An 18,925-nucleotide genomic window follows, 5' to 3' on the forward strand; every position below is an offset into this window, starting at 1 on the left:
GTTTATTCTGTATCTTAACAATGAATACGTGCCAATGGCTCAGGAACTGCCAAAACTGATTATCGGGCTACCTGAAGCCAAGAATTCGGCTGGGTCCTCAGCAATGTTCCAAATTGGCGAAGCCATACGGATCGAAGGCTCCGGTAGCCAACAAATCAAACACTTGGGGGATCTCATGAAAAAGAACAAAATCAGTCGCTGGGATGAACTGGTCCGACTGAGGAACCGCATGGTGAAGTACTATTCCCGGATCCAAGTCGAAGAGCAACCGTTTAGGCGCGTCCAGGACCTGGTGGAGCACGCACGGCGAGTGAAAGAAGCCCAAGGGACGTTCAAGTTCAACGAAAGTGTGTTGCAAACGAAGGGTGTTTTGCTGGCGAGCGCGCTTCTCATCCGGCTGGACATTGCACTGCTCGGCGACTTTCTCTCGCTTTACAACGCCGCAACTCCACTGGCGACCCGGCGCGAACTATTCGTCAATCTTCAGAAAAACATGGATGACTGCCACGGCCTGATTCAGCTTGCCAGCGAGCTGCATCGAGTCGCCCATCAAGTCGAGGGGTACGTCTTCCTTGCACAACTGTGCGCGCTGCAGCGATCACACATAAAAGAGATAGCGGATGCGGAGAGTCGGTTGGTTGAAGGACGGGATGCCCTGGATGCTGCCGAGCAACTTTGTAAGCAGTATCCAGGCCAAACTCAGGGGTTATCGGAAGAGATTGAGAGCGCCAAGGCCATGCTGAGAGGCTCGACTTTCTATAGCGCCGTCTCCAACGAAGAACGCATGGCGGTGATCACGGCCATGAACCGCGAATTCAGAGGCACCGGACATTGGTACTATTGCCCAAACGGACACCCCTTTACGATCGGCGAGTGTGGAGGCGCGATGCAAGTCTCGACGTGTCCCGAGTGTGGTGCCCAGGTTGGGGGCCGGAGCCATCAAACGGTCGACGGCGTTACGCGTGCGAATGACTTGGAAAACAGGGTTGCAAATCTGACAATTGGATGATGTGAGGTTAGACAAGGACGTACTTGAAGGTGTTGCGAGCACGGCTGTTGGCTTGTTGTCTTGTGTTGTTGATGGGTCACTTTGTGATGTTGGTGCGTGATAGGCTACATAATACATATGGAGGCATAAAATTCAGAATCAATTGCTTGTTGTTATGTGTGTAATTGTTCTAATTCTCTAGAGTTCTATTCAAGTCGTTGGTTTTATTAAGGTCGACTCAGGGTGACTCATGTTGGCTCATGTTGATGGAGGATTACTCAGTTGTCGGAACCTCTTACCAAGCATGATGATTTCATCCCCAACACCCAAATAGTATAAAATGAGCAGCAACCCAACTGGAATCACCTATTAATCATCGCATACTTCCAAGTACATCAACATGACTACCAGCCCTCCCCACAACATCCTGATCACCGGAGCCTCAGGCTACCTAGGAGGAACGCTCCTCTCCCGCTGGCAAGTAGCCCAACTACCTTCCCACGGCACCCTGTATGCTCTCGTGCGAACCGAGCAACAGAGCCAGGCCGTGCAGCAATACGGCACCACTCCATTGTACATCAACCTCGAAGACGACCAGAACATTGTCAAGACCATCATTGACCATGAAATCTCCATCATTTACTTCCTCATCGACGCCGCCAGCGCCCGCACCCAAGTCCCCATGATCCAGGCTCTGGGCCAAGTGCGCGAGCGCACCGGAAAGACCGTCCATTTCTTGCATACTTCTGGTGCTAAGCTATTTAGTAGCCACGCGGGACATCCGACCGATCATGCATTCTCGGATGCTGATCCAGGGCTGTATGAATTGCAGAGGACTGCGAAGCCGTCGCATCCGTGGCTTGGGCCGGTGTGTGCTCTTTGCTTCCCCTTTCTCTGCCTTCACTAGTAAATGAATACATACTTACTTGCGTTTAGGCCCTGGAGGCGAATAATACCGTAATCGCCACAGCAGAAGCGCATGGGGTGCGCAGCTACATCTTCATTCCGTGTGTGGTCTACGGACCGGGAGAAGGGTTCGGGAACCGCATCTCTATCCAGACGGTCGCGATTGTCAAGGCAGCTCTGAAAGCGAAGCGTGTGTATCGTGTGGATTCTGGACGGCCTGTATGTATATATTTTCACTTTTTGTTTTTCCTAATTACTTGATGCCAAGGCTAATGGGGAACAGGTATGGCCCGTCGCTCATATCCAAGATACAGTCAGCCTGTATCTGGATCTGCTGCGGAAAATGCTTCTCGAGGAAGCGCTGGATTCAGGGAGGCGGGGGTACTATTTGGCTGCCTCGGGCACGGTGGCGTGGGATGATCTGTATAGTGCTATGGCGCAAAGGCTGGCGGAAAGGGGAGTGATTGAGGATGCTACGGTGGCTGATGCCAATGATGCTGTCTTGGAGAAAATAGGCGAGGCGCTGGGTCGTCCCAAGGACTTTGTGCCTGTGGAATTGGGCGGAGGGTGAGTTCATCCAGAGGCTCTGTTGAGTGTGACCATTTACTGACGTCGATAGATGTGTGCTGGATGCCCAGCATGGACGGCAGATTGGCTGGCAGCCGCAATATAAAGCCGAGCATGCTCTCACCGCTGCAAAAGAGGAGGTGGATTGGATCCTGGAGCATCTGGACCGGGCCTGAATGGTATAAATATCGTAAGACGAGCAATCGACCCGTGTGCGTGAAGGATTCTATTTAGCGATTGACACTATGATTACATATAAGCCCAAGGAATAATATCAAGCGCCAGACATGACTAGCTATGGCGAATACAACAAGACCCTCTAATCCCAAACGGACGAAAAACATTCAGCAATATATCGTATATGGAAAGTAAAAACAACAACACAACCCATGCAGCAGTTATTGAATTCTTTAACGCAAGGTGGATGGTGCATGACTATTTGCCGTCTCTTCAGGCCTTGGAAAGCTCTCCTCTCATGCGGTCATAGTTGACCACAGCTTCCAGCAGCGTCTGGGTACCAAGAGCACTACACAGAAAGATCAGCAAAAGTATCAAGAACGACAAACGATGCGCACTTACCAATCAGCCGGACTACAATACTCCTCAGGATGATGGCTGACACCCTCCTTGCACGGCACAAAGATCATCGCCGTGGGACAGTGCCGACTGGTATACACACTATCGTGGCCCGCCCCGCTGGTCAATGGCATCCACTGGTTCTTGCCGACCAGCTGCGTAGCTGCATCCTGGATAGCGGTGATGCAGTGCTCGTCAAACTTCACCGCCGCAGAATCCGTGTCCAGCGTCCAGTCCAGCGAGACGCCATTGCCGTCCTCCAGTGCAATCTCAGCAAACGCCTGCAGACATTCGTCCTGGACCGTGTTCACCACAGCATCCTGGGGATGGCGGATGTCCAGGGTGAAGGTCACCTCGGAGGCAACCGTGTTGGTGGATGAACTGCGCGGCAGCTTCATCACCCCTGTGGAGGCGAGTGCCCCATGCCGTTTGGCAATGGCATTAGAGGCCACAATCATCTTGGATGCAGCGAGAACCGGATCCCGACGCGCTGCCAGTGGTGTCGTGCCGGTGTGGGCGTCACGACCACCCACAGTGATGGTGAACCAGCGGTATCCCTGTGCTCCACGCACGACACCCACCGATTTGCCCGCCTCTTCGAGAATCGGACCCTGCTCGATGTGCAGTTCGAAGTGAGCTCCCAGCGGATATCCAGTAGTTGGGTCATGGGAGCAGGCCACCGAACCGAGGAAGCCGTGGCGCTCCAACTCCGAGCGCAGGGTCACGGCCGGGTTGAAGATGTCTGTCAATTCCCAGGCTTTCTCGAGGGGGATTTCTCCTGCCCAGACACCTGAGGAGCACATGGACTTGGGGAATCGAGCACCTTCCTCACTGTAGTAGACTCAGTCATGAGAATGATGGTGTAGCAAGATAACAGACAACAGTGGTGAAAGACGTACTTGGTCCAGTTAACCAGTCCAATGTCGAAGTTGGTCCGGAACCCATTCTCCTTCATAGTGCGCAAGACCTCCAGGGCCGCAAGCACACCCAAAATCCCGTCATAACGACCACCCCTGGGCTGAGTGTCAAGATGGCTGCCCATGGCCGTCATGGGCGCGGGGGATCCCAAGGACCCTCGCTTCCGGGCAAACATGTTGCCCATCTGGTCCACCGTGACGGTGCAATCGAGCTTCTCAACCTCCTCTCGCAGCCAATGGCGCACTTTGGCATCATCATCGGTCAGGCAGAGTCGGGCCATGCCAGTCTCTGTCGGTCCCCTGCCGCTCAAACCCGTCAGACTGAATGTTCCACCCCAGAAAAAACTGGGAAAATCTCTATCGGGCGCATCACTTACTCGCCGTAGCGATGAGCAGCTCCCCATTCACATGTTTGATGAAGAGTCTCCATGAGACGATCCGGGTTGATGCGGAGACCTGAACCCGACGCGGTGGACAGCCAGCGGCGCGAGGCCGGGCGCGACAACTGGCGGGTGAGTGTACGGCCAAACATGGTCGGATGGGAGAGGTGCAGCTGTGATTACTGAACTCTACAAGATTTTTTTCATCTGACTGGAGTTTTATACCCAGTCATTGGATATACATGTATTAAAAAACGTGGGAGGGATTGAGTTTTCGGGTTTGCCTCTGCGCCTTCTGGGGACAAGTTGAAGAGAGGGTCTGTCGCGAGAGGGCGCATCCCTCTCGGCAACCGGGAATGAAGGTCTTTTTCCCCCGCCCTTTATATAAGGAATTGCACCACTCGGTCAGTGGGATGAATAACAACCAAGACGATATCCCATAGTCATGTCAGCTTTCCGCAGACCCATCTACGTGAATCCCAGCTCGTCCACGACCTCATCGGCGGGATCCCCCGGGGCGCTGGCCTTCCACCAACAGTTCCCCGGCTATGGGCCGAGTCCACTGGTAGCGCTGCCCGCCATGGCCGAGGAACTGGGCGTGCGCGCTGTCTACCTCAAGCAGGAGAGCAATCGCTTCGGTCTACCCTCCTTTAAAGTCCTAGGTGCCTCCTGGGCCATCTACCAGGCCATTCGCTCCTTTGTAGAGTTACCAGAGGGCACACCACTTGACATCTTGATCGAGCGGGTGCGCGCCCAGTCCGCCCCCATTACCCTCCTCGCGGCCACGGAGGGCAATCATGGCCGTGCGGTGGCCCGCGTCGCCCAGCAGATGTCGCTCCAATGCCGCATCTACGTTCCGTGCACGATGCACACCTACACCCAGGAAAAGATCCGCTCCGAGGGAGCCGAAGTGGTGGTGGTGGATGGGGACTACGACCACGCCGTCGAGACAGCTGCCACGGCCGCCAACCAACTGTCCCAGGGCATCCTGGTGCAGGACACGGCGTTGGAAGGCTACGAAGAGATTCCGGCCTGGGTGGTGGAGGGCTATGCCACCTTGCTCCAGGAAGCCGACACCCAACTACACGCCCTGGGCCTGCAGAACAGTCTCGTTGTAGCTCCGGTGGGCGTGGGGTCCTTCGCCCAAGCCGTAGCCACCTACTATAAGTCGCGCGACACGCCTGCCACCGTGGTAGCCGTGGAGCCGGATACCGCACCTTGTCTGACTCACAGCTTGCAACAAGGCCACCCAACCTCCGTCGTCACCAGTCCCAGCATCATGGCCGGCATGAACTGCGGCACCGTGTCGTCCGCCGCCTGGCTCCTGCTGAAAAAGCTGGTCGACGTCAGCCTCACAGTCTCGGACTGGGAGAGCCACTGCGCCGTGCAGGACCTGGCTGCCCAGTCAATTGACTCTGGGCCCTGTGGTGCCGCTTCGCTGGCGGCCATCCGTCGGCTCAAGGCGGAGGCTACATCTCCCTCGGCCTTCTTTTCGCCGGAGTCTGTCATTCTGCTGCTCAGCACCGAGGGCTCTCGCCCCTATGAGGTGCCAATGGATGTCTCCATGGATGAGCCGGTGTCACTGACGCAGGTGCTCACGCGGATCAACTCCTCCAATCCCACTCTGTCCAAGACGCAGGGCGCCGGGGAAGCGGCCATCACCAACTACCTCTGTGCCTGGTTCGCTCATCGTGCCATCGAGCACCACCGCATCGAGACGGCCCCCGGACGGCCTTCTGTGGTGGGCATCATCCGTGGCACCGGCGGCGGAGCGTCGGTTATGCTGGATGGACATGTCGACACAGTCAGTTTGACCACCTATGACGGCGATGCGCTCACAGGACATCTGGGGGTAAAGGATGGGAAGGAGGCCGTGTTTGGCCGCGGCACATTGGATATGAAGGGAGGTCTGGCAGCCGGGCTCTCGGCCCTTCTCGTGGCCCGGGAGCAACGACTGGCCGGGGATGTAATGGTAGCAGCCGTAGCAGACGAGGAGGATGCTTCGCAGGGCACCCAAGACGTGATTGCAGCTGGCTGGCGGGCTGATGCGGGGATAGTCCTCGAGCCGACTAACATGGCCATCGCGCACGCGCACAAGGGCTTTGTGTGGGTAGAAGTGGAGATTCTAGGCCGAGCGGCCCACGGCTCCCAGCCGGCGGATGGGGTGGACGCCATCTTGAACATGGGTCACCTGCTCCAGGCATTGCGCCAGTACCAGGCACAACTGCCCGTTGACCCGGTGCTGGGACCGGGGTCATTGCATTGTGGAGTCATCCAGGGCGGAGAGGAAGTGTCCTCATATCCTGCCAGCTGCACACTGACTCTGGAGTACCGTACGGTGCCGGTGCAGACCAACGAGAAGATTCTGGCCGAGCTGGGTGCCATCTTACAGCGACTGAGTCAAGAGCATCCCGACTTCCAGTACCGAGAGCCGCGCATCACGCTCTGGCGCCCCAGCCAGCATGTTCCCAAGGATCATCCCGTGGTGCAGCAATTGGTCCAGTTGGGTGCGGGTGTTCTCGAGAAACCTCCCCAGGTCGAAAGTGCTCCGTTCTGGTGCGATGCTGCATTGCTCACCGAGGCAGGGACCCCGAGTGTGGTGTTTGGCCCATCGGGGGCAGGCTTGCACTCGCGGGAAGAATGGGTGGAGGTGGATAGTGTGCGGCAGCTCCGGGAGATTCTGGGGCAATTCATCCAGCAGTTCTGTAAATAGAAATGATAGAGAGAGATGATAGAGACAGACACTATGTATATATGGGAGAGGCGATGTAGAAGACAAAAAAAAGGGAGAATTGGATCACCTTCAGCAATCGTTAGTGATATGCCCGATCGGCGAAGTTCATAGCGATTAGTCATGTGGTGACTCAAGCCTCAACTCCTGAGGCCAATCACAGGCTGAATTCGCCGATGGCACTTTCAGATTCAGCAGGCGGTGGAGAGGGAGCTACCGAGTTGTCCGCCCGCCTTCCCAAATGTAGCAGCTCTTCCCTTGTTCTTCCTCCAATTCTCCTCCTCGTCTACCTTTCATGTCGAACCTCTCTCTTGCCTTGTCTTGTGGACTGTCTTCCATGCTCTTCACTATGGCATCTCCCATAGTTCACTCTTCCTAGAAATCTGTTTTCGGTGGTCTGTCACCCTGCTAACCTACTACCTTCTCCCACGTCATGGCCGAATCCTCCCATCCCCCTCCCCCGCCATCCGCCGACGACGACCACTGGGCGCCCTGGCTGCCCTCCGCATACCCAGATGCTGTTCCAGGCTTGGTAAACGCGGAGGCGCTCTCATCTCTGTCTCCTTCTTACTCGCAGAATGATTGCGGCTCGCTGGACATGCTTTCCTCCGATAACTTCAGGACCTCGCAGCCGGATCCAACTGACGACACGACGATCATCCCCCCGCCCGATGACTATGTCAATGTCTCCCAGTGGCTCGCTGGCGCCTATCGGCCTCCTGTCCCCTGCACCTACTGTCAGCAACACCGACTGCAGTGCCTTGTCATTCGCACCACCCCGGCCAATCCGAACCCCGTCACCGCCTGTTCCAGTTGCGTCGCGCTCTTCCGCGAATGTAGCCTCGCCCGTGGCGAGAAGCGTCACCCTGCAGGCTTCGAGACCGTTTTTCCCGTGTTCAATCATCTACATGGCGTAACCGAGTGGACCGAGGAGGAGCTGTTCCCCACTCCGCACGCATTTCCAGTGTCGGCCTCATCAAACGACCAGGCGCAATCAGCGCATGACCAGGAAAAAACAGAAGAAGACGTACAGCAGAAGCCGCGGTTCTCTCGAAAAGGAGCCAAGATATTGCGGGATTGGCTGTATCGCAATCAACACGCTCCGTATCCCACAGACGAACAGAAAGCTGCGTTTGCCCAGCAGACCGGCCTCACTGAGAAGCAGATATCTACTTGGTTCGCCAATGCCCGACGGCGCCACCGAATGGTCCACCGCACCTCCCGACCGAGTCAGATCTTCCGGAGTGGCTCCCCAATGCCCATTGCCCGGTCGGCGGCCTTGACTCCAATGGAACGCTGGCAGCGATCCCCGCCGGACCAAGAGCCTGTATCCGAGTCGGTTATTCAGCAAGCTATTGCCGCTGCCGACACTGATGCTCCGTGGAATCACCCCAGCACGTCTGGCAATGCAAGTCCCAGCTCTCACCATTTCGCGTCCTCCATTTCGAGCATCGACAGTGAAACGTCGCAGGCTTCGTCTGAGAGTTTCTCATCCGCCTGGAGTCATCAGTCCGAGAGCTATGTGCCGTTCCCACTGTCAGATGGGCGGCCGCGATCCCAGTCCCGTCGCAGACGGCCCAGACGCCAGTCGGCAGCGGCGAGCCCATACCAGTGTACCTTCTGTGTGGACGGTTTCAAGAAAAAGCATGATTGGGTCCGTCATGAAAAGAGCGTACACCTGTCGTTGGAGTCGTGGATATGTAGCGTGGGATCGGGCGTTCTGGATCTGGCCGGCTTGGAGGTATTACGATGCGATTTCTGCGATTACTCTCCACTTACTGAATCACATTTCTCGACCCATGAGTTCGATGTGTGCGCGGATCGTCCGCTATCGGAACGTTCCTTCCGACGCAAAGACCACTTGATCCAGCACTTTCGCAAATTTCATCACTGCACGACGGTCCCCGCCCTACGCATTGAGGCCTGTCGCGTTGTCACGAACGATGTGCAAAGCCGGTGTGGATTTTGCCAATTAGTCTTGCCGACGTGGGCAGCACGCGCAGATCATCTGGCGGAGCACTTCAAGAACGGACGGCGCATGGCGGACTGGTCGGGGGACTGGGGGCTGGACCCCTTGTACCAGGCCATGTTGCGAGATGCCGTCTTGCCCGCGGATCGGTTTGTCTACTCCGACGGGGGGTCCTGACTGTTTCAGATGCCACGTCTCAGCTGTCATGGCTTATAACTACCGTCGGCCACTGTGTGGGTGGTTCTCAAACGCCTAGACGGGTGGGTAGAACTACTCTTCGCATTCTCAACTCATGACAAGGGCCGTGACCGGCGTCTACCCCTCAAAAGTTCTAACCGGATAATCATACGCAGGCCGACTACGTGCGGGCGATCAAGCCATCTAGACTAGGTCTCCAGTGGGCTCGTCCCGGCGGGTAGGTGCGGTTTGAGGTCTACCTGGGACGGCGCCGTCTCTTCGATTTTTACCCGTACAGGCCCTCTTGAAGGAAGTTTGATCTGCATATTCGCGGCATGTCTTGGTCGGTCTGTTGCGCCACTAATGCCCGACAAATTAGTATGCACCTTTGGTGCCGGGTCTGGAGACAACTTAACGTAGAGCAGGACCGTGGAGGACGTAGGATGTATCGAACTCTTGGTCTGTAAGATCCGTGTCATAGTCTATGCATGATTTGCAACCTTGTTCCTAGACAGCGTTCCAGTGATGCGACTACATAAAGACAATTCCTGGTATCCAGCAATTGGACTGCTGCCAGGTACTTGACATTGTTCCTTCTTTTCATCAAAGCACTAGCACAACCTGCCCGAAGAAATATAATATTCGCAGTCATTGAAATTGGTCTTCTGGTTGGATCAAGAATACCGAACCTCCATGTTGGCGACTTTGACGACTTGTCAGTCAGACCTACAACCTCCGCCATGAACCACAACCCAGTATATAGATAATCATGTATGGTTGGACCTTTGATGTTGCCAATCCAAGGTTATTACTACTAGTAGTTATCAAGCAACTGCAATCTGGCATTGGGTAGATCCGATTTCATAAGTTCAAGTGAACTTGTGTTGATCTAACGGGTGGAAATCTACTAATATATAGTGGAAGTCCCTTGAGATAATTGCGCCATATTCCTTCTCCCGCCCATCACTTACTATACTTTATATGAAGAAATCGGCCCTATATAAACTGTGGAAATTCTAATGAAATTACGTATACAATGCCTCGCCCCCAGTGGATTAGGTTTGCCATACTTCAAAAAGGATCAGGATATTTCTTACTAAGTACTTTTCTTTAGAGCTGCAATATTTCGTCCTTTATTTTCTCAGTCTTTTTAAGCTTGTCTTGCTCAAAATCTATTCACTCATGACTTGCTCTGCTTGGGACAATCTATTCCTCATTTCTGTAGCCTTTTCAAACCTGCCTTGTCGAGAATATATGGAAATAAGTCTTTCCATACTTTCACGAGAATAAGGATGTTGCTCACCAAATACTTCTCTTTGCAGCTGCAATACTCCCTCTCCTATTTTCTCGGCCTCCTTAAGCTTGCCTTGCCCACAGTATTTTGACACAAGCACTCCTATACTATGAAACACTCCGTGCCATGGCGTCCTGGCCTCATTAAGCTTGCCTTGCTCGCGGTATATTGACATAATGTTTGCCATGCATTGCAACACTTTGTCAACCACTTTCTCGGCCTCCTCAAGGCTGCCTCGCCAACAGTATATTAACACAAGCTTTGTCATGCTTTTAAGCATTTCACCTCCCATTTTCTCAGCCTCGTTGAGCTTACCTTGCTCGCGGTATATTGCCACAAGATTCGCCATGCATTGAAATACTTCATCCCCAAGTTTCTCAGCCCTCTCAAGCTTGCCTTGCTCTTGGTATATGAACACAAATTGTAGCATGCTTTGAAAAGTATCAGGATATTTCTCACTGAGTATCTCTCTTTGCAGCTGTAATACTTTGTCCCCTATTTCTTCAGCCTCTGTAAGCTTACCTTGTCTATAGTAAATTGACAGAAGCTTTGCCATGCTTTGAAGAGTATCAGGATGTTTCTCACTGAGTATTTCACGTTGCAGCTGTAATACTTTGTTCACTATTTCTTCGGCCTCTGTAAGCTTGCCTTGTCTATCATATATTGACAGAAGCTTTGCCATGCTTTGAAGTACTTCGCCTCCCATTTTCTCAGTCTCCTTAAGCTTGTTTTGCTTGTGGTATATGAACATAAGTTCTAGCATGCTTTGAAAAGTATCAGGATGTTTCTCACTGAGTATTTCTATTTGCAGCTGTAGTACTTTGTTTCCCATTTCTTCAGCCTCTGTAAGCTTGCCTTGCGCACGGTATATTGATGTAAGGTTTGCCATGCTTTGAAGAGTATCAGGATGTTTCTCACTGAGTATTTCTCTTTGCAGCTGTAATACTTTGTTCCCCATTTTCTCAGCCTCCTTAAGCTTGCCTTGTCGGAGGTAAATTGACACAAGGTTTGCCATGCTTTGAAGAGTGCTAGGATGTTTATTACCAAGTATTTCTCTCTGTATTTGCAGTACCTCAATTCCGGTTTTCTCAGCTAACTTTGATCGGCCCTGCTCATTGTAGAGCTGTGCGAGACTGGCCATTCCTTCAAGAACGTGGGGGTGCGTATTGCCGAGCTTCTGCCGCCGTAGTTCCAGGACCCTGATCGCAAAGGCATCTCCAGGTGTAGGATGGCCACTTGATGTCCGTGGTCTCCCGAGGCCCAACATTTCCTGTAACGTATGTTCGATGGTGGAGAGCTGGTGCCTGGGGTTTCTCTCTTTGCAGATTGCTTCCAGTACCTTGATGTATATGTCTTCCACTGTTAGGTTGTAGTCCGCCTGGATTGGATTTTCCGAAGCAAGACCAAGCAGGGCATACACTCGATCCCTTATATCTGAACTTTTATGTCTTGCATACGTAATCAGCAAGTCCGAGAGGGGTAAGTGCGGGTCATCTTGGGGAAGGCTATCCCATAGCGTTTTCTGCGCGACCATTACCGAACCTATACACTTCGAGATACCCAATGAATCATGATGGGCGACATGGGTTTTGATCTTCTGGCGAAGAGATGCCAACTGATGCCAAGTAAAGCTGGTTCTGCCGCAGTAAAATATGACGTCTTTTTGCGAGCATGAGCTCTTGGACGATCCATATGCGACTCCAATACGGTTGCTCCAGTAGACTTTTCAACGCTTCCTCCAAGGCTGATGTGGTTTCTTTAGTTGGTAAACCTGGATTTGCGATATATCTAATGGCGAGGTCACTGGAATCAAAGCCTTGGCCTAACCATACCACCGTGAGTGTTGCTCCGGCATATATATCCCTCATCATGTTGACTTGGTGATTCCGCTCCGAAATACTGGACTGATCGATACATATAGCGTCAATCCAGAAAAGCTGCCATCTCCTGCAAGAGTTCATAGTGTCCAGAAATTTCCAAAGATTTTCTTGCACGTAGAACTCCGCATCGTCCAACTCAATCGATCGCCTGCTTTGCGGAGAACCCCAGGTGTATGATAAAGCAACGTAAGACGGACGGCAGGTTTGGTCGACAACATGTAGTCTGCAGCGAACCGATCCATATGCTGTAGATGGCAGCAATTCAAGAAGCCTAATACATTTAGAGGACGGATCTAAAGGAGAATAGGTGAAAGCTTGCGCCATTTGACCGATGAGAAATGAATTGCTTCGCACTAAGCTTGTTGAACTTGTAATAAGTTGACCCAGTACTTGTTATATGATTCTTCGTTGACTCGTTAGGCATCTAGTCGGGCTGACAAAATCCTAGCCTCACAGCCACATGATGACGTGGTCATATGTGGCTCAATCTGCGGGGTCAGCATTACTAGACACAGCCTACAAGCGCCTGCACTCGCAGAGCAATGCCAAAACTGTCCAGCTCCGATGTGGCTTTGTTGTGGCAGTTGTGGCAGTTGTGGCAGTTGTGGCAGTGTTGACTAGCATGTCGTTCCTTCCCTCGGTAAATGTTTTGCCTCAAAACTGGATCATCTCTGTTATTCAGCTACACAGATACTAAATTTTGCGTCGTTTAATATAGTTAACAGTGGATTACAAGACGGATTCTCTGGATCACAATATGTTATAGGATAATAGAATCTAAATTCTGTATACTGTTCTCCCACAGCTCACTGGGCTGTATTTATATACCGTTTCGTTTCGCCCCCAGCGCTTAACGTTGCGTCTGTCGTCAACTCACCGTCAAAACACAGAAAGAAAACATTCCTCTTCCGAAAAGCGAGTGGTATACTAATTTGTTTCGAGAGCCGCTGATGCTATCGGAGCAGATTCCGGCGTCTATCTCACCACCGCATTCACGAAGCTTTCTGTTGGTTACCGAGGAGGTTCCTCTTTTGTCAAGATTTCTTGACGGGGGTCAGTGTCCTTGATATAACCTGTCAGGACGAAGGGTCAAAGATATATGGATTTGATCTATCTGATCTCAAGAGAGTGGTTGGTTGTGTTGGAAGAGGTGGTGGTCAGAGACCACGCAGGAAGAAGAGGCAAAGGATCAGCTGACAGCTGCCTGGCTGCAGTGAGTGTCTCAACATAATTAATAAATATAGAGACTGCAGGCTTCTTTGACAGACAGAGGAGATCTTGTCATGTACTAACCTGTCTATTTAAAGTAGTCCAATCAATGTCAGATTTCTCTAAACATTTTGTAAGATCACGCTGTGAGCGGTCATTAACAGGAACTACGACTGAGGTATCGTCTGACTTCACACACCGGTTATGGTTTCGGTCTTTTTTTATATTCTTAGCTGAGACCCGATTGTTGAGCGTCATCCTCTACTCATAAACAGTATATGAGAAAAACATTCATCATCTATTGCTTCATTAGCTAAATCAGCATGATCAAGAAAACATATTATACCAGTTTAAGATTGAGCTAGAGACAAGAAGCATTCACCAAGAAGAGAAAAGCTATGTTCAAAGAATATATATTCACAGCCAAAGCCACCAGAAATAAGAGCATACAATGGTAATCATTCCTGAGTCCCAGCCTGGGAAGCATTGCAGTTATCAAGAGTTGAAGTAAATGTTACTCCTCAAGAGGCATAGGATATAACTCGGAAGCTTGAAACGAGGATCGTCGTATATTAACTTTCACCCAGGAGATTTACCTTGGTTTTAACAATGCTGACCAATTAAAAATTATGATAAGTAGAATCATTTGTATTGCGCTACTTAGCTCTTTCAGTCTGCAGCAAGCAGCCCCATTCCAGGATAGCATTATAAGAACAGAAAGATGGCTGTTGACAGTTTGCCCGATCCGCCAGGCACCCGCTGCGGTTTCGCTGGTTGCATAGAACCCTCCAGTCCTGTCCGGGTCTCCGACCGCCGCGAGATCCCGCCGGACTTCTGTATGGACTGAGTTCCGCGCTGGCTTAGTACTTCTGACCGGGTGATCCACACGGAGACCAGTCCTTCGGATCGCTCGAGACACCAGCAGCAACATCACTTTACTATCCCAGCCGTCCAGGCAAAACTTCGTATATACATTTGTCTACTGGAAGATATATCACACCAAGGGGCACCCCAAGGCCCCCGCCAGGGGGTATGCTTTTGTACAAACGATGAGGAGAAGAGGTATCGTGCAAGAGTCGTCATCATGAAATCCGCATCACTTTCTTCAGCCCGTGTAGGGACACGGGCTTGACCAAATACTCATCCACCCCAGCCGACAGCGCTTGTTGCTGCCGGTCCGCCGACCCCAACCCGGTCACCGCGATAATGCGCGAGGTAATGAGGCCGTTCTTCTTTTCGTAGCGTCGGATGTGGTCCGTCGCCACGATGCCGTCCATGACGGGCATTGAAATGTCTATTCCGCACGGTCAGTTGAACACTCAGGGCGCCAAGACAGGGAGAGGAGTCTTACCCATTAGGATGAGATCGTGGCGCCGAGTGGCCTCCTTGTACGTGTTCAGGGCAAGAAGTCCATTGGACGCAGTGTCGTAGCTGCAGCCAATCTTTCGAATGAACGTCGCCAGAATCTATGCATCACAATCAGTCATGACCGGCAAGAATCAAGAATATGGGGAGTGTGGTCGACGAACCTTGAGATTAATGTCGTTGTCGTCTACGATGAGCACGTGTATATCCTTGGGAGCCTTACTGGGCGGGTGAGAGTGGGCGGGCTCCAAGGGCGTACAGGGGGAACCGAAATCAATGGCCGAATCTGGGCCACTCGGCGGTGTCAGAGCGGGCGATGCAGACAGGGAGGGCTGTAGTGGCACTGGTGCCGGTCGCGACGGCGGGCGATTCAGCGCAGCTTCACGGGCCAAAGTCTGCACCCGCCGGATGGCGTCGTCAAATTTCTGTGGTCCGAAGCTATCCGACTGTTAGCATAGAACTGATCACGAAAGGGGGTGGGTTGTAAGGTCCACATACGGCTGAGATACTCGAACCACATTCGGTGCCAGCGCTTCGACTTGCGGCAATGGCTTGTTGCTATCCAGTACGATGAAGTATCTGAATCCGCGCTGCATCATCAAGTCAAGGGGAGATGATTTGTCTGGCGTCGGAAGCAAATCACCCTGCTCCACCACGGCTACGTCGCCCTGCGCGCGGTCCAAGGACTCGGCCAGCGCCAGCGTCCAGCCTGGTTGCTGAGCGAGCACCGAAGTCAGCGAGCTCCGAATGGCCAGCTTGCGTTTGGCTTCCGCCGGCAGGATGCCCGTAGGGATCTCCCGCGGGTTGGGATAACCGTCAAATCCGATCAGGCAGGCTGCCATGGACGGCGGTGGCGTGGCGAATTCGTCCGGGCTACCGCGACGGGACGCATGCGCCGCGCTGGGATGCACGGGGATGTAGATGTCGACCTGCGTCCCCACGCCGACCTCGCTGCGCACGTCGATGTGGCCTTCTAACGAGGCCACCAGCTGGCGCACAATGCTAAATCCCAGCCCAAGACCCTCCGACAATGAATCCTCCTGCGTAAAGGGAGAGAAGAGCTTGTGCCGGAGGAAGTCCGGACTAATGCCCGAACCAGTGTCAGTGACGGACAGATGCGCCAAGACGGTGTGGGGATTGGACTCGCGGCGGGCCTTGGAGAGCGAAACCTCGACAAAACCGGCCTTGGTCCACTTCAACGAATTGCCCAGCAGGTTCATGACGATGCGTCGCCAGGCACCAGCGACAGACTGGATCTTCCACATGCTCCGCTCCTGGACACGCACCACGACTGTGAGTTCCCCATCCGGCGGCGTAGAGGTCGGCTGCGCCGGGCGTCCCGTCAAGGGAGCCACCGCCTGGGCCAATCGCTGGCCCGTATACTGGACATCGGTGACCTCTTCGATGAGGTCGTCGAGGTCGAATACGGTTAAAAGATTGGTCACGCTGGGCTTGGACTGGTCGGGGCTGGCCTCCTCCGTCGTCGTCAAGTTGTTGATCTTGGCGAAGTCCAGGCTGTTTTGCAATTAGCAGGGGGTGGTGCGGAGAACCATTAACGGGCAAGACACTTACAGGTGGTTCAAGGTATCCAGCAGAGTCAATCCACAACTCTTGACCATGTTCATCCAGTGAGCCTGACTCGAATGCAGTGGGGTCGTCTGCAGCAGTTCTGCGCTGGCCAGGATGCCATGCAGTGGTGACCGCAGCTCATGGCTGACGGAGGAGATGAAATCCGACTTGGACTGCTGGGTGCTGGCCCAATCCACGCGGGCCACCTCGGAGATGATCGAGTCCCCGAACACCTTGAAGTAATGCAGCTCGTCCACGCCCAGCGCGCGATTGCTGGCCTGGGTCCAGACCAGGGTGCCCGCCAGCCAGCGCGATTGATTCCAGTCCCATAATGGGTAGAAGAGCACACAGTAGGCATCTGGTAAATGCTGGCGAAGTCGACGGCAAATGTTGGACATCGTATGATCTCCTTCCGACCGCTCCTCGAGCGATGGCGACAGGGATTGACCACCCTCCTCGTCGATCCAGTCCTGCAGATTAAAGAACTGGCCGTGTGGGAAGGCGGCAATCATTTGATTGAGAAGGGCCTCCGTGATGGATTGACTGGCGCAGACCTCATCTTGTTGTGCGCTCCCTAGCACTTCACACGGCTTCTCCGAGATGTTGGAAAGGGAGCCCACCCCGGGAAAGTCGACGGGGCTGGGGTAGGGATCGGCGAGAAACTCGGGGTTGGCGGTGGTAGGGAGAGGCTCCCAGGACCCGGGGTGGCCGGGGCGAACACTGCTTGATTTTGTTAATACGCCTCTGCGATCGGTAGGCGGGACACGGTACTCACACTCCGGCATTACACCGACAGGCGTCCAGAAACATCACCCCATCGAGGTCCATGGAGTCGCGCAGGGTGAGGCTGGCGCGGGTGAAGATGCGAGACAGGCTTTCGGAGCGGGCCTCGCGTTCGATGACTGACACGACCGGATACTCGGTGTGGTCGGACACCACCACGCTGGAATCGTGCGTCTCCGATCCGTCGGGCGGAAGGGTCTCGTCCGGGACCGCGACCGGGAAGGGGCGGGGACCCGGCACGTTCACAGAGGTCGAGGTGGCGGTGAGCTCGGAGCAAGTGACCGCAGAGAATAACGAGGCCAACTCCCCCGTCATTTCCGAGGAGGCGGACTGGAGCTGCGTGGGAGGAGTTCGCAGCGGGTCGTCGGTTAACGACAGGGGCTGCGGGGGTGCAGGCTCGGTGGTCGGCACCAACGTCGCCCCCTGGCTGGGGCCCGGCATGTCGGTCGGGTCGAAGGCGGGATGATCTTTCACGAAACTGGTCAGACCCTTGACGAGGCTCTCGGCGCGGCGATGCGAATGGGCGATGCGGACGTGTTCGAGGTGCTGGGTGACGGCATCGGCCACCTCACGCAGGGAAGCGATTTCCCGATCCCCGAAGACGGAGCGCGGCTTGTCGTCGATGACGCAAAAGGAGCCGAGAACATGACCGGCGGGACTGTACAGCGGGACCTCAGCGTAGAAGCGGAAATAGGGCCATCCGGTGACATAGGGGCGATCTTTGAAGAAGTCCTCCTGGGTGAAGTCCCGAACGACGAAACGGGAGGTATTGGCGGTCACGTTGATGGAGTCGACGAGCTTGGACGGATCCTGACCGGTAAACAGGGCAATGGAATGGGGACAGACTCCCCAGACCAGGTCGAGGGTGCGGACCCCCAGGTAGATGCCATCGTCGGGGTCATGCTGATCCTTATCGCGCAAGGAGATGGATTTGGTGGCTTCGGCAATCAGGTATTGGTTGGAGCCGTCAATGATGGAGATAAAAGCGCGATTGCAGGCAAAGCGAAAGACAGCCAGCTGAGCCAGTGCCGTGAGCGTGATGTCGGACGACAGCCGGACGTCGGGAGTGGTGGAGGCATCCCCATCGGCGGCAGAGTGAGTCTCTTCTGCGGCCGCTTCCAGACGGAGGGCGGGACGATCAACGGTGCAATAGTACCTGTGAGAGTGACGATGCGAGCGCGATGCTGGTCAGGATTTTGTCTTTATGATAGTATGTATTTAGAGGAAGGGGGAGAAGGTGGGGATCGACATTGCAGGGAGGATCTGATCTGCTCTGATCCTCTCGGGGAAAAGGCGGAGAGTTATTATGACATACCGGGACAAGTCACGAATTCTCTCCCGCTCAGCCTCAGGGTGCTGAAAGGAAGCCGCCATCACTCACGGGACGCTGCTGGCATATCGTAGGAGGGAAGAGGGATGGAAGATAAGAAGGAAACTAAGGCAAAGGAGGAAGAGCGTAAAAGAATTGGAGACGGGGGGTGCAAAAAAACCCGAGGAAGGCAGAAGCCACAGTCGGAAAAAGAAAGCGAGGGAAGCAGAGGAAAAGAGAGGCGGACGACGGCAAGAGATGGTGGTGGGCAAACGAAGGAATGTGGGGAATTAGCGGGAAAAGGA

The 18,925-nt window shown here is 53.8% G+C and overlaps 7 protein-coding genes across 7 annotated transcripts; 4 read left to right on the forward strand and 3 right to left on the reverse strand.

The window, feature by feature from the left end:
- Positions 1 to 1,388: 1,388 nt before the first annotated feature.
- Positions 1,389 to 2,637, forward strand: An12g10490 (uncharacterized protein; the record flags this gene model as incomplete). Its single annotated transcript, XM_001396058.1, has 4 exons — positions 1,389 to 1,856; positions 1,925 to 2,113; positions 2,178 to 2,461; positions 2,514 to 2,637. The coding sequence occupies 4 exons, from the start codon at positions 1,389 to 1,391 to the stop codon at positions 2,635 to 2,637; spliced, it is 1,065 nt and encodes a 354-aa protein (XP_001396095.1).
- Positions 2,638 to 2,911: 274 nt separating this feature from the next.
- An12g10500 (uncharacterized protein) lies at positions 2,912 to 4,486 on the reverse strand (the record flags this gene model as incomplete). Its single annotated transcript, XM_059743723.1, has 4 exons — positions 2,912 to 2,987; positions 3,041 to 3,868; positions 3,937 to 4,299; positions 4,332 to 4,486. The coding sequence occupies 4 exons, from the start codon at positions 4,484 to 4,486 to the stop codon at positions 2,912 to 2,914; spliced, it is 1,422 nt and encodes a 473-aa protein (XP_059601984.1).
- Positions 4,487 to 4,779: 293 nt separating this feature from the next.
- An12g10510 (uncharacterized protein) lies at positions 4,780 to 7,047 on the forward strand (the record flags this gene model as incomplete). The annotated part of the gene is made up of 1 exon (XM_001396060.1): positions 4,780 to 7,047. One exon carries the CDS (start codon positions 4,780 to 4,782, stop codon positions 7,045 to 7,047), a length of 2,268 nt encoding a protein of 755 aa, XP_001396097.1.
- A 451-nt stretch (positions 7,048 to 7,498) lies between these two features.
- An12g10520 (uncharacterized protein) lies at positions 7,499 to 9,211 on the forward strand (the record flags this gene model as incomplete). The annotated part of the gene is made up of 1 exon (XM_059743724.1): positions 7,499 to 9,211. The coding sequence occupies one exon, from the start codon at positions 7,499 to 7,501 to the stop codon at positions 9,209 to 9,211; it is 1,713 nt and encodes a 570-aa protein (XP_059601985.1).
- Positions 9,212 to 10,383: 1,172 nt separating this feature from the next.
- An12g10530 (uncharacterized protein) lies at positions 10,384 to 12,039 on the reverse strand (the record flags this gene model as incomplete). Its single annotated transcript, XM_059743725.1, has 1 exon — positions 10,384 to 12,039. The coding sequence occupies one exon, from the start codon at positions 12,037 to 12,039 to the stop codon at positions 10,384 to 10,386; it is 1,656 nt and encodes a 551-aa protein (XP_059601986.1).
- Positions 12,040 to 12,848: 809 nt separating this feature from the next.
- On the forward strand, positions 12,849 to 13,582 carry An12g10540 (uncharacterized protein; the record flags this gene model as incomplete). Its single annotated transcript, XM_059743726.1, is given in 3 exon segments — positions 12,849 to 13,009; positions 13,328 to 13,407; positions 13,425 to 13,582. 3 exon segments carry the CDS (start codon positions 12,849 to 12,851, stop codon positions 13,580 to 13,582), a joined length of 399 nt encoding a protein of 132 aa, XP_059601987.1.
- Positions 13,583 to 14,913: 1,331 nt separating this feature from the next.
- Positions 14,914 to 18,685, reverse strand: An12g10550 (uncharacterized protein; the record flags this gene model as incomplete). The annotated part of the gene is made up of 6 exons (XM_059743727.1): positions 14,914 to 15,060; positions 15,124 to 15,397; positions 15,458 to 16,474; positions 16,532 to 17,248; positions 17,304 to 18,467; positions 18,627 to 18,685. The coding sequence occupies 6 exons, from the start codon at positions 18,683 to 18,685 to the stop codon at positions 14,914 to 14,916; spliced, it is 3,378 nt and encodes a 1,125-aa protein (XP_059601988.1).
- Between the last annotated feature and the right edge of the window lie 240 nt (positions 18,686 to 18,925).

Source organism: Aspergillus niger (genome assembly GCF_000002855.4).
Source record: "Aspergillus niger supercontig An12".
Taxonomy (NCBI): Eukaryota; Fungi; Ascomycota; class Eurotiomycetes; order Eurotiales; family Aspergillaceae; genus Aspergillus; species Aspergillus niger.